Source organism: Oryx dammah, unplaced genomic scaffold (genome assembly GCF_014754425.2).
Source record: "Oryx dammah isolate SB20612 unplaced genomic scaffold, SCBI_Odam_1.1 HiC_scaffold_15, whole genome shotgun sequence".
Taxonomy (NCBI): Eukaryota; Metazoa; Chordata; class Mammalia; order Artiodactyla; family Bovidae; genus Oryx; species Oryx dammah.
Genome location: NW_024070199.1, coordinates 28515202 through 28528864, shown reverse-complemented (window position 1 = coordinate 28528864; position 13663 = coordinate 28515202). Strand labels below are relative to the sequence as shown.

At 55.3% G+C, this 13663-nt stretch overlaps 1 protein-coding gene across 2 annotated transcripts in view; it reads left to right on the top strand.

Annotated features, from left to right (window-relative positions):
* KIRREL3 (kirre like nephrin family adhesion molecule 3) overlaps positions 1-13663 on the top strand; it is a 609236-nt gene that overhangs the window by 562552 nt on the left and 33021 nt on the right. For both annotated transcript variants that reach the window (XM_040255847.1, XM_040255846.1), the window contains exons 5-6: positions 1135-1292; positions 9242-9392. In XM_040255847.1, coding sequence (XP_040111781.1) covers positions 1135-1292; positions 9242-9392 — 309 coding nt within the window. The remainder of the gene's footprint in view (positions 1-1134; positions 1293-9241; positions 9393-13663) is intronic.

Below are 13663 nucleotides of genomic sequence, written 5' to 3'. Positions count from 1 at the left end.
ACTGAGCAAACACACAGCTCAGCCCTCCTCAGGCCTCCAGAACTGACTGACCAGCCCCTCCCCAGGGAGAAGACCAGGGACCCATCAGGGGGTCTCCAGGGAGCACCCTGCCCCTTCTGGTTTGTCCAGGGAGGAGAGGCAGGGTGCAGCAGAGGCCTGAGCCCCTCGAGCGTCCACAAGCACGAACCTCAGAAAAGGCTCTGTGACCTTTGGCCAGTCACTTAACTTCTCTGGGCCCCTTCTCCAAACAGTAGTCATCCATCACTGTCAATGCCCAAGCAGTGTCCCGTGGTTGTCATGGGGGTCAGAGACGTGATTGCACTTTAGCAAAGGTTCATGGAGCTTGCGCCAGGCACCGGGCCCTGAGCTGGGCTCCGTGGGGGGCGTCACTCTTCTCCTGGCAGCCCCCATCTCTCAGTGGGGACCGCACTGCCATGAAATAGAGAGGAGGGACCAAGCAGGAGAGATTCATTGCAGCTCTCGGAGGAGGAAGTTGGAGCCGCTCTGGGAGAATCAGGTCCACAGGTGATGCCCAGGGTTGCACAGCTCTCTGGAACGCTGTCTCAGCCTTGAAAGTTTGCCTGTCACCTGTCCCCTGCGAGGGAAGCGGCCAGCCTGGGGCTCCAAGTGTCGGGGGACCTGCGTCCAGCCCTGGCCCCCTCCACTCGATCGCTGTGTGACCTTGAGCAAGTCACTTAATCCCGCTGAGCCTCGGTTTCCGGATCTGGGTAATTGGGATAATGATGTTTACCTCGCAAGACTGCGGTGAGGATTAAATCAGATGACAGATGTGACAGGACTGTTTTCAAAGAGAGAAGTTAGAAAGGATAGGGTCCAGGCAGCAGTGGCACGCTCTCCGATCTGCAAATCGCAGCTAATGACGCCTGCCCTGTCCCCTCGCAGGCTGCCGCGCGGAATGAGACAGTGACATGAGCGTCCTCTGCAAATAAACACGCGACGCCTGGGTCAGGATTACTGCTGTTGTCGCTGTTATTGTTATAATGCAAGAGGATTATACATTTTATTAGAGGATGATGATTACTGTTTGTCAGCGGCTCCATAAAATCCACTCAGCCTTGCCAGAGAGGAGGGGGTGCCCTCAGCCTGACCTCTCCCCTCTCTCTCCCCACGCAGTGCCGCCCGACGACCCAGTGATCCTCGGGGGGCCTGTGATCAGCCTGCGGGCTGGGGACCCCCTCAACCTCACCTGCCATGCAGACAACGCCAAGCCTGCTGCCTCCATCATCTGGCTGAGGAAGGGAGAGGTGATCAACGGGGCCACCTACTCCAAGGTGCGGTGGGGTTGGGGGTATGTGAAGGAGGGAGGCCGCCGGGGGGCGGGGCAGCGGGCAGGGCACAGCTCTCCCCGTCTCGTTGCAGCTCTTGGCTCTGCCTGTGTGATTTCATGTCGCCTTTGGCCCCTAGCTCTTTGTTTCTCTGAGTCTTTCTTTTTCTCTCTTTGTCACTTTTTCTCTCGAGTGCTCTGGCTCTATTTTTCCGACCTTTTCTGTCTCTCCTCCTCCTCTCTTTCCTGGGGGAATTGCTGGGCGTGGTGACCACGCTAAGAATGGAGTATGGTCAGAGGAAGCAACTCAGGGACAGAGGTGGACAGAGCCGAGGGTTGCCAGATAAAATACAGGACGTCCAGTTAAAAGCGAATCTCAGGTTTGTTGTTGAGTTGCTCGGTCGTGTCTGACTCTTTGCGACCCCACGGACTGCACCACACCAGGCTTCCCTGTCCTTCACTATCTCCCTGAATTTGCTCAAACTCATGTCCATTAAGTCGATGATGCCATCCAACCAGCTCATCCTGTCACCCCCTTCTCCTTCTGCCCTCAATCTTTCCCAGGCTCAGGGTCTTTTCCAATGAGTCGTTTCCTCGCATCAGGTGGCCAAAGGATTGGAGCTTCAGCATCAGTCCTTCTAATGAATATTCAGGGTTGATTTCCTTTAGGATTGACTGGTTTCATCTCCTTGCAGTCCAAGGGAATCTCAAGAGTCTTTTCCAGCACCACAGTTCAAAAGCATCAATTCTAAACAACAAATAACTTTTCAGTGTAAGTTTGTCCCAAATATTGCATGGGCCATACTTATACTAAAGATTATTCACTGTTTAACCGAAATTCAAATTTAACTGATGTCTGTATTCTCATTCACTCAATCTGCCCACCTTCCCAGTGCTGCCAGCTGAAGCTGTTTAGGTGTTTCCTGTCCCAGGTACCTGGCACAGGGGTCAAGGAGGGCTGAATGCAGCCCATAATCCCTTACCAGCCCTGCACCTGCTGTACCTACCTGCTGGGGTGCTTTTCTCTAGTTCACACAAGGTGCTGTGAGCCGAAGGGCTTCCCAGGTGGCGCTCGTGGTAAAGAACCTGCCTGCCAAAGGGGGAGATGTAGGAAACACGGGTTGGATCCTTGAGTCAGGAAGACCCCCCTGGAGGAGGGCACGGCAACCCACTCTGGTATTCTTGCCTGGAGAATCCCATGGACAGAGGACCCTGGTGGGCTGCAGTCCATAGGATCGCACAAAGTCGGACATGACCAAGGTGAGTTAGCACACACGCAACCTAGACTGCCTCCATAAAGGCCCCATGTCCAAATATGCGCCAGTGAGGCTTAGGGCTTCACGCTATGGAATCTAGGGGGGTTCTATATACACATCGCAGCTGCGGAAACGAAGGCAGAGCGCTGACGTTACTATGACGTGTGATAGAGCTCGGGTGTGGACCAGGTATGCAGGACCCCAAGGCCTGCTCTACGATGCCACTAACACTCTCACCCAGGAAATATGCCGTGCAGATCCAGTGAGGGAAGGCAGTGATCCTAACAGCCATGCTTCCCTCTGCTCATTCATGACCATCCTCTGAAGCAGGTGTCATTGCTCCCACTGTACAGATGGGGACCGTGAGGCACAGCAATAGATAGATAGATAGATATCAGGGGCCTGGCAGCTCTGACAAGCTATAGACCTGTGACTTGGGCTTACAGAGAAGGATGGATGACCCAGCAGCTCCCATGGACTCAGCCCTGGGGGCTGTCAGAGCCCAGCCCTCTGCAGCTCCCTCTCCCCCAGTACTGCAGGTGCCATTGACCTCAGCAGTTGTGATATCCCAAAGGCAGAGCAACCTCAGACTGGCTGTGCAAGAGAAGAGGCTGGAGGCATGAGCAGCTGAGACAGAGACAGAGAGACAGGGAGAGAGAGAGGCTGAGAGGACACTCATGTGCAACAGTCAAGTAGGATTCACAGTCTACAGGAAAAATCCCACGGGGCCACCCTGACAGCCCTCGAGGCTGAAGCCTCAGCATCTGTCACATGGTAAGTGATTAAGCCCCTGAGCCTAGCAGCTGGGAAACCGGCATCCAGGCTCCACCACCATCTAGCATTGTGGCCATGGGCAAGCTAGCTAAACTTGCTGTGCCTCAGGGTTCCCATCTGTACAATGGGACCAATGGCACCTGCCTCAGAGGATGGTCATGAATGAGCAGAGGGAAGTATGGCTGAGGGAAGGATCACTGCCTTCCCTCACTGCATCTGCATGGCGCATTTCCTGGGTGAGAGTGTTAGTATCATCGTAGAGCAGGCCTTGGGAGTCCTACAAACCTGGTTCACACCGGAGCTCCACCACATGTCATGGTAACATCAGATCTCTGCCTCAATTTCCCCATCTGAAAAATGGGATGATGATAATAGGTATTATGATGTAACAGGTGTCCATGTTACAATTGCTGCAAGACTTAAGAAGAATAATGCCTTTGAGCACTGCAACAGAGAGTAGCCCTGCTCGCTGCAACTAGAGAAAGCCCCGTGCACAGCAATGAAGACCCAGCACAGCCAAAAAAAAAAGAATAGTGCATTGAAAGTCAGGGCTTTGTAAACATTTGCTAGCATCCTTGGCTCCTTCCTCCCAGAGCCCTGTCTCCCCCACCTGCTCTCCCCCTGCAGAGGTCGCTCAGAAGGCCAGGTTTCGTTTTGCTGCTCCACCGTGGGCCTGCAGGGGAAGGGTGCTCCACCAGCCCCCACCCCCAACCCAGCACCGGCTGGGGTGCCTCTCCCTGAACCCAGGGCGGCCAGAGCCCTCGTAGCCCAGGTGCCTGGGTGAGTGCTCGCGACTCCCAGCGGGTGTCTGGCTGCAGAAGCATGGGAGTTGATGAAAAGCCATCTCTCCAAGTCATCTCTTCCTGGACACCCAGCCTCAGGCCATCTTCTTTGGACCTGGCACCAGAATGGAGGCACATGGCGGTCATCTGGAAGGCAGACCCGGGGAGGCAGGACAGGTTGTGGAAGAGGAAGGAAGCCAGTTTGGGCTGAGACCAGAGAAAAACCTTCCCTGGGAGCCAGGTTCCTCCTCCATCTGCTGCTCCCCAGCAGCCGCCGCCAGGTGGAAGGAGGAGGTCTTGACCCTGAAACGGTGGACAGGGGGAGGGTCGCTTGACCTTGGATGTCCACAGTCGTGTCCATGTCTGCCTTGAAGCCCCTGACCTTCCAGCCCTGCGCCTCTGCTACTTCCAACTTCAGACTGCTGCCTGTCCCAGGGGCGCCCACCCACCACCACCAGGACCACAAGACTTATTAGAGCCCAAGCTACGGACGAGTTCTCTGGCACAGCACCTCTCAGGGCCCTCCCTGCGGCTCAGCTCTGCACTCTGTCCCCACTCGCCCCCGTAGCATCCCCCGCCCCCTGCATCCCAGCTGTTCATCTCAGGCACCTGGAGCCTTCACCATCCTGGCCTTCTTTGTGAGGAGCATCCCTCCTGGCCCCAGGACACAAAACTAAGGGTTAGTCCGTGAGGACACAGGTTCTGGGGACACAAAGCGCGGCCCAAATCTCCGCCTTCTCCGACAGCCCTTAGTGATAACAGGCCCCAGTGGATTCCCCAGGCAGCCTTAAAAGGGGAAGCAAAGAGAGATGATGAAAAAAAAAAAAAGAAAAATTAAGGGACACAGCAGGTGGTGAGTGAGGTGAGTGAGGAGGGAGAGGAGGCCCTGTTGCCAGGCAATCAGGCCCGCAAGCCCTTTCCAGGCTGTTTGCATATCAATGAACATCCCAGATTTAGCACCAAGCTGGGGGCACCCATGTTCCCTCCAAATCTCTTTCCTCCCTCACCAGTGGTCACCTCTCACCTTGGGGAGCTCCGCCTGTCTCTCCACTGCCCAGCTGAAGCCCTGGGGGCAGCAGCCCACACTGGACAACCTTACACAGGGTACAGTCTTCCTCCCCCGGAAAGCCTATGGCTTCTCACCAAACCGCCCCCACCCCAAGCCAACTACCACTGCTGATTTAATGCCAAGTGCCTGCCATCAGTGATGGGGGGTGCACAGACAGGAAGCAGTGCGGGATAGGCAGGGTCCAGAGATGAGCCCTAAGCCACTGGGACAGTGGGGAAAGCTCTACGGAAGCTAGTGGGTCAGCAGCCAGTGTACACACACCCAGGAAGACCCCTGCCCTGGCATGTTCAACCCTGAACAGGTGAGGTATATATGCCCACTCCTGGTCCATATCTGCAGACACAGGTGGGACCCACAGGAGAGGCCATCAGGGTCACACTAGTGCCCACCAAGCTGCAGGGAGCGCTGCCCTAGGACCTGGAGGTGGTGGCCCCAGAAATGAGCGACTCACCACTAATAACCCACTTACCCTCTGGCTGAGGGGGAGCTAATGATGGTTTCACAAGCAGGAGGTGGGGGTGTTGGGGCCCGGTGTGTCCCCAGAGCCAAGTACAGAAGAGGGAAGCCAGAGAAGGGCCAGGAGGACAGGGCAAGGGGGCCTGTGACAAGAATCAGAGAGTGTCTACCTGCCCCGGACCCCCCGGGAGGTCCCAGGGCTTCATCTGCATGTGAGAATGGGGGAGGTTGACCAGCGAGGCATGAAGGAAAAGAAAATAGAAAGCAGAGGCAAGGAGATGCGGAAGTAACAAGGGAGGGAGGAAAAAAAATCAGGGTGAGAAGACCCAGGCCCCTTCTTTGCCCCAAGCTCGGCTCCCCCCTACCATGAAGGCTTTACAGACCACCCCCCACCAGAGCTAGGAGAGGTCCTTCCCTGGGGAGCGGGCACTGTGCCCTCCCCCGGTTTAATGAACACATCTCCCCATCTCTAATTAGGTGGAACAAACAACTTGAACCAGAATTTTTATTTCCCAGAAAAGCACACGCCCGGACACAGTAAATATGTCATTAATCATCTTTCCGGGCGAGGAGCACCCTGGGTGCGGGGAGCGGGCAGCAGTCAGGGGCCTAATTAGGAGCTCAGGCCCTTGACTTCCCTCCTATCGGCACCCAGATGGCCCTGCTCCGCAACACCCCACGAGCAGATCAATCCGAGGGTACCCCGGCAGACTAAAATTTATGTAAACGTCCCTGGTTAGCACAACGGGAAAGTAAAAAAAAGAAAAGCGGGAAAGAACAAAAGGATCTTCCTCCCCACCTCCCCTACCCCAACCCCGCGGTCTTATTTTCATCCAGGAAATTGTGCTTATTATCGCTTGGCTATTTATAGACGCGTGAGGTCTGCTGAAGAGCCAGGAGCCAGCCGGTTACTATGGTGCAGCGGAGAGGTCCCGGCTGGGCCGGTTGACACCACGCCCACTTTGACCCTCATCCTGGGGCCAGCCTCCAGATTAGCACCCTGGCCCTGAGGCTGAGCTCCAGACAGTCAGCCCTCCCCCAGCCTCTCTCCCAGATCCCTCTGCAGCAGGGCTGAGACCACCACCCCACGGCCCCGGAAGGAAGATGGATGAGAGCAGGCCTGGGCCCAGGCGGTTTCCTCGAGCAGAGTTCTCCTCTGCTGCCCGGCTCTGTGGTGTCTTCACACCTGAGTCTATCCTAGATGGAGGCTCCGGGCCTGTTCTCCTAGTGCAGGCCATGGAACTGAGGACCCAGAGTCGGGGTCCAGCTGCCTGTGGTAGCCGGTGCTTAGTTGCTCAGTCATGTCCGACTCTTTGTCACCCCACGGACTATAGCCCACCAGCTTCCTCTGTCCATGGGGTTCTCCAGGCAAGAATACTGGAGTGGGTTGCCATGCCCTCCTCCGGAGGATCTTCCCAACCCAGGGATGAGGTCTCCCGCATTGCAGGCAGATTCTTTACCAGCTGAGCCACCAGGGAAGCCCAAAAATACTGGAGTGGGTAGCCTGTCCCTTCTCCAGAGGATCTTCCCAACCCAGGAATCAAACCAGGGTCTCCTGCATTGCAGGCGGATTCTTTACCAGCTGAGCCACTAGGGAAGCCCTCAGTTGCCTACATATCTCTACTAAAGGGTGGCTACTTAATCTGCTAAGTGTTGCTGTCTCAAAGAGGGGATCACACCACCCCTCTGGCTTACAGGTCCTCAGGAAGCTGCTGTGGGGAGGTCATGGCTCAGAGCTCACCATTCTCCTATGCAAATCCCTGCCCTGCCCAGCAAGTTCCTGACTCACTCTAAACTCAGTTTTCTCTCCAGTTATTTGGGAGACAAGGCTCCCTTCCTTCCAGGGTCCTACAAGAATCAGAGACGATGTTGTGGTTATTTTCAGGGAGGTTTTGAGGAAGTAGAGTCTATCCATCTCTTCTTCAGCTCCAATAACAGGGAAAATAAGATCAAGTTCCTTCCTGGGCTGTACTGAGCAAGTCCAGCCCCCACCCCAAACCAAAATGGTCCTCCTGCCCACTGTATCTCCCCAGTGGGCACCCACCCTCATGGGCCACCAGGGAGTCAAGGGTGCAGGGTTACCAAACTGATGGGGCAGTAGCTGGAGGCAGTCTCAGCTGGGGGAGTGGGTACCGGCAATGAAGGAGAACAGCTGCCATGAGGAATCAGCACGTGGTCAAGAGGAAGATAGGGGACCTTTAGGCCTGTGTTAGTTTCTAGAGCTGCTGTAACCAAGTACCACAACTTGGCTCTTCAGACAACCAAAGTGTATTGGCTCACCCTTGTAGAGGCGAAAATGCTGAAGTCACGGCATGGGCAGAGCTGTGCTTCTTCCAAAGGCCGCAGGGAGAATCTTCTCGCCTCTTCTAGTTCCTAGGGGCTCCTGGCTTTCCTGAGCTTGTGGCAGCACCGTTCTAGTTTCTGCCTCCTCCTTCCCACGGCCTCCTTCCTTGTGTCTCCTTGTCTTGTCTTCTTTTTTACAAGAACACCCATCATTGGATTTAAAGCCCATACTACATCCAGGGTGATCTTGTCTCAAGATCCTTAACTAATGACTGATTAGGCAACAGCACCCCACTCCAGTGCTCTTGCCTGGAAAATCCCATGGACAGAGGAGCCTGGTAGGCTGAAGTCCATGGGGTCGCTAAGAGTCAGACATGACTGAGAGACTTCACTTCCACTTTTCACTTTCATGCATTGGAGAAGGAAATGGCAGCCCACTCCAGTGTTCTTGCCTGGAGAATCCCAGGGACGGGGGAGCCTGGTGGGCTGCCGTCTATGGGACTGCACAGAATCGGCCACGACTTAAGCGACTTAGCAGCAGCAGCAGCTAACTAAGTTGTGAAGGCCCCATTTCCAAATAATTTCACATTTTGAGGTTCAGGGTGGACATGAATTTGGGTGGATGCTCTTCAATACAGTCCAGGAACCTGTTACTTACATCGCTGCCACCAACTCGAAGTGAGTTTAATCAAGTTCCACAGCCTCTCTTGATCACACCTGTTTTCTCAACTGCTAAATGAAAGACAATGGCACCTGTCATGTCTGTGGCTTAGTCTGAGCTCCAATGAGGTCTGGTAGTGAAATGACTGAAAAGTTGAGAGAGTTTATACAGGTAAAGTAATGAAATGGTCAGTGTGCGCTGATTCTTCACTCGTCTCCACCCTAGCCCTGCCTTTACCCCCACTCCCCAAGCTGTGCACCCTTCTGCAGCCAGCATCATTCCTGGGGCCACAGCACCTGTTATCCCCATCTCATCACTCCCTACAGACCCAGAGACACCTCCAGACCCAAGTCAGAATAGTTACAAGTTCATTTCTACGTAGCACCGGCAGCCTGGTTTCCACTGGGCCCAAGCTGCTTTCTTTTGGGTCTGGGTGGGCAAGTCACTTTCCAGTTCCTTTTTCCTCCTGAAGCCTGGCGCTCAGCCAGGCCAGGGAGCCAAGGGTGACCCGTGGCTCTGCACGGAGGTGGGTGCCCCTGGGTGTCCTGAGCAGACCTACCTCTATCCACAGAGCGCCTTCCTCCTCTCCGAGGCTGGCACGTGTCCTGCCCCACGCGCCCAGCTGTCTCAGTGATGAGTGACCTGGGGCCTTCTCTCTCCCCACCCGACCCGTAGACCCTTCTCCGAGATGGCAAGCGTGAGAGCATTGTGAGCACCCTGTTCATTTCCCCCGGCGACGTGGAGAACGGGCAGAGCATCGTATGCCGAGCTACCAACAAAGCCATCCCCGGAGGGAAGGAGACCTCAGTCACCATCGACATCCAGCGTGAGTACTGACCTGGCCGGGGCAGGGACCATCCGGCACTCCTGCCCGGAGCACAGGTTGGGGGAAGTAGCCAGGCCGGGGCCAGACCCCTGCAGGACGGCTGGAGGCAGGACCTGGATCTGCCAATCCTAGGGGCTAGCGAGTTTGTCTGGCACCCAAGGACCGTTTTGTCCTTCTTACTGTCACAGGTGAGGGTGACAATCCCCTTAGAAACATCACTGGGGACTCCCTGGCAGTCCCGTGGTTAAGACTCCACTTCCACTTCCGCTACAGGAGGCACAGGTTCGATCCTTGGTTTTTCATTCACCTTCACCAGCTATTTAAACCCCCTGCACCTCCATCCACACCAAGCAGAGGGCTCTTCCATTCCCCATCCAATGAGAGCCAGGATCACCAGGGCTCTGGGCAGGCCAAGGACCAGGGTGATGGGAGGGAGGCTCTTGCTTTTAAGGTCGTGTAAGTTCAAGGTCACCCTGGGAGGAGTGTCTCCCTCCCCTGCCCCAGTCCAGGCCCCACTGTCCGCACCCACCTGTTTCTTAGCTGTAGCAGATATGGCATCAAGCTGCAGGCCCAATTATGGAAAGAAAGCAAGATGTGGGTGGGGATGGGGTAGTCTACGGCCCAGAAAGGCTCTACCACCCATGAGCTGTGTGAGCCTGAGCTGGTCATGTCACCCTGGCGACGCCGGTTCCTAGTCTCATTTGACTGAGTGACGTCCAAGGTCTCTTCTTGCCCTGGGATTGACCATGAATCAGAGGTCTCTCCAGACACAAGCCAAATCTGGGAGGAATGAGAGAGAGAGCCACAGACATCCAAGCCTCCTGTACTAGACTGCCTGTTGTGGCCACTGTGCCGCACCTCCGTCCTCTCCCCCGACCCCCGCCCAGCTGGTCAGGAAGCCTGTGCCAGCCGCAGAACCCCCACGGAGGAAACCACCGGGTCCTGGCAGGAGAACCTTGGGGGGAGCTATGTTTCTGCGTCACAAAGCAGAACCTTTCTGTCAACCAGAAAGTCATCATCATGACAACAGCCCACCGACTATTAAAACACGTTCCCCTGAACGCGCGCTGATACCATGACGGATTCACCAGGACGCACAGACGATAGTCTGCCCCAGAGGAGGATGCCAGCCTTGCCAGGTCTCTGGGCCTCACTGACTTTCTTTCCAGGGACGTCTCAGCCACCCCAGGAGAGAGGCAGCAAGAATGAGGTCAAAGTGAAGCTGAGAATCCAGGTGCCCAGTTTCCTAGATGGGCCCCGTGCGAGGCAGTCCAGAGTCGTGGTTGGAATTCTGGCTCTGCCACTTACTGAGTGATCCGGGGCTGGTTATTTCACCGCTCTGTGCCTCGGTTTCCTCATCTGTATGTGGAGGTGCTTGGCTGGTACATACACTGGCTGGAAGGATTCAGTTAAAGCATTCGGGCAGCGACCCCAGCGCAGCACCCAGCGCCTGTCATGGGGGTGCAGCTGCCCCTCCCCGGTGCCCCCAGACCCCACAGGGAGGGGAGGTCTGCATCCACTCGTCCCCCTCCCCGAGGTGTCTACACATGCCTGCTGAGCAAAAGAGCAGGCTCTCTCTGCCCCCTCCCTCCTGCTCACCCTCCCACCCCCACGCATCCCTTTGTTCATTCAATAAGCGTCCAGCTGTTTACTGTGGACACCACAGGCTGGATCATAGGTGCCTTTGCAAACCTGCTCATTTTCTCAGTCAACCAAGAAGTATCCAAACTCAGCAAAAACACATTTGTTGTTTGTTTCCCTTGGTCTTTAGATGTTACCCAACGAAAGACAAAGCCCCCAGATTGAGTAATGGGAGAGAAAGCTTAACACCCCCAAAGTCTCGCTGCATCTGGACTCTGCATCCAGCTGCCAAGCTTCAAATGGATGTGCTATAAAATCACTGAGTCATGGAGTTTCTCTCCTTTCTCGTTCCTTCCTGGATGTAATACTTCCCCTGAACGTGCGTGCACGCGAGCGCACACACACACACACACACACACACACACACGCGTGCGGAGGCAGGCTACTGATGGAAACTCTAACAGACTCTCAGCTGTAACATCTGTTCAGTGCGATCTCAGTTCCGCCAGCTACATCAAAGCTGCCCCCTGCAAGTTATGCAACCGACATCACAAATGGGATTAAAATCATGTTTAATAGTCGGATATGACATAAACTATTTATACCTTCGGAGACTGGTGGACTTGTGAAAATTCATATCCTGCACATGCAGAGGAGAAGTGTGGAGAGAGGGGTGTGGGCACCTCTGGGCCTGGGGTGGAGGCTCAGATGAGACCGGCCAGTGTGGAAGTTTCCTGGGGTGTGCGGGGAGCCTATTTTCCTGGGTACCAAGGATGCTGCAAAGAGGTGGGGAAGCTTCAGGAGACAGGCGTCCACAGGATAACTGAGAAGGGCAGCTCGGTGGTAGAGGAAGGGAGGGGAGCAGACAGCCGGAAGGGTCCTCCAGCAGGTGTGTGTTTCATTTCTCTGTCCCTGGAAGTCTCACCACTGTATAAAGGACAGCCAGGTGGGGACCGGCCTCCTGGAGCTGCCCCGCACGTTCTGTGGCTGGTTTCTAGAAGCTGTTGAACTAGCCCTGAAAACTGGTGGTTCTCAGCTGGATAGGCCAGCAGACAACCCACTCAGGTGATGGGGAAGAGCCAAGAGGAGGCTGCAGGGTTCTGGGGGTGTAGCTGTCTTGGGAGATATGGGCAGAGCTCTCAAGGCAAGTCCTGGCCACGCATCTTTTGGTCCACTGGAGTCATGCTTTAAAAACCAGTGTAGAGAGCTTCCCTGGTAGCTCAGTGGTAAAGAATCTGCCTGCTAAGGGTAAAGAATCTGCCTGCTAAGGCGGGAGATGTCGGTTCAGTCCTTGCTCCGGGAAGATCCCATGTGCTACAGAGCAACTGAGCCTTTGCACCACAACTACTGAGCCTGTGCTCTAGAGCCCGGGAGCCACAACTGCCAAACCCACATGCCGCAACTGCTGAAACCCATGCACCCCAGAGCCTGTGCTCCACAGGAAGGGGAGCCACCACAATGAGAAGCCTGCACGCTGCATTAGAGTAGTCCCCGCTCGCTGCAACTAGACAAAAGCCCACGCAGCAACAAAGACCCAGCACAGCCAAATAAATACAAACTTTTTTGAAATAATTCCTATTTTAAAATAAATGAATAAAAACCACCTTTGAGGTCACTGAAGTAGCCAACTCTTCCCCACAATTAACTCTCCAGCAAAAGGCAAGCAAGTCATAGGAGACGTTCCCAGAATTGTGGTCCCATCCAGAACGGATGTGGGGAGAACAGCTCCAGCTTGTCCAACCACCTGGTGTTGTCAGGAAGCAGCATTCTCTCCTGCGTCTTAACAAGCTGTCTGCACACCCCAGTGCAGCCCTGTGGGTCATCTCCCCTCAAGCCCGGCACCCCAGCAGGCAGCTTGAACACCAGCAGGGCACAGGGAGGGCACGCTGCCAAGCAATCCCAACTCTGGGGTGGGTGAGGCTCCGTCTGCAGCTGGGCGGCTGCACAGTTGATTCTCAAGGGGCTCAGGGAGCCCTCTATCATCTCAACCAGGAGTTGGGCCAGGTAGCTGGAGTCTTGCTCCCTCGGTGGTGCCCTTCATGTGCACCCAGAGCAGGTCAGCATTTTCCAGATGGTCTCTGAGAAACCAGCTTTCTTACTTATTTTTCTGAAAATGGGGTGAACCCCCTGCAAGTCCTCCTGCCCTCCCAGCATAGAGCTGTGCCTATAGATGAGGTCTGGCAGAAGATGCAGCCCCAGGGCCTGACTAGGACCCAGGGATCAAGCTGGGACCTCTTCACTCAGCCTAGAGCTGAGCTCCAGCCAGACCTCCAGGCCTGTCATCTCCGCTCCCCTGGAACGTGGACCATGCCCGGGGTACTAAGGCCTGGGCGCCTACCCCGGACCACAAAGATGCCCGGCTTTCAGAGCAGGTCCTGAACTGGCTTCCCCCGAGCTCAGGAGGGCCAGGCCACCTCGGGGTCTCTTTCCGGGCTGATTCCCCACCTCCGATCTCTGCTCTGGATACTGCCTCCTCTGTTTCCAACTCTCTGTCATCCTGTCTCTTTCCTCTACGTCTGATTATTGTCGTTGGCTTTTTCCCCAGCACCTTATCACTTTCTGTCTCCATCTGTTCAGTCCCCCTTGGTCTTTTGGCCTTAAGTCTAAAATTTTTGTCTGATTGTGTGTCTCTCTGAACATGTGAGTCTCTGAGCCTATCTGTGTCTGCTCTTTGCTTCTCTGTGTTTCTG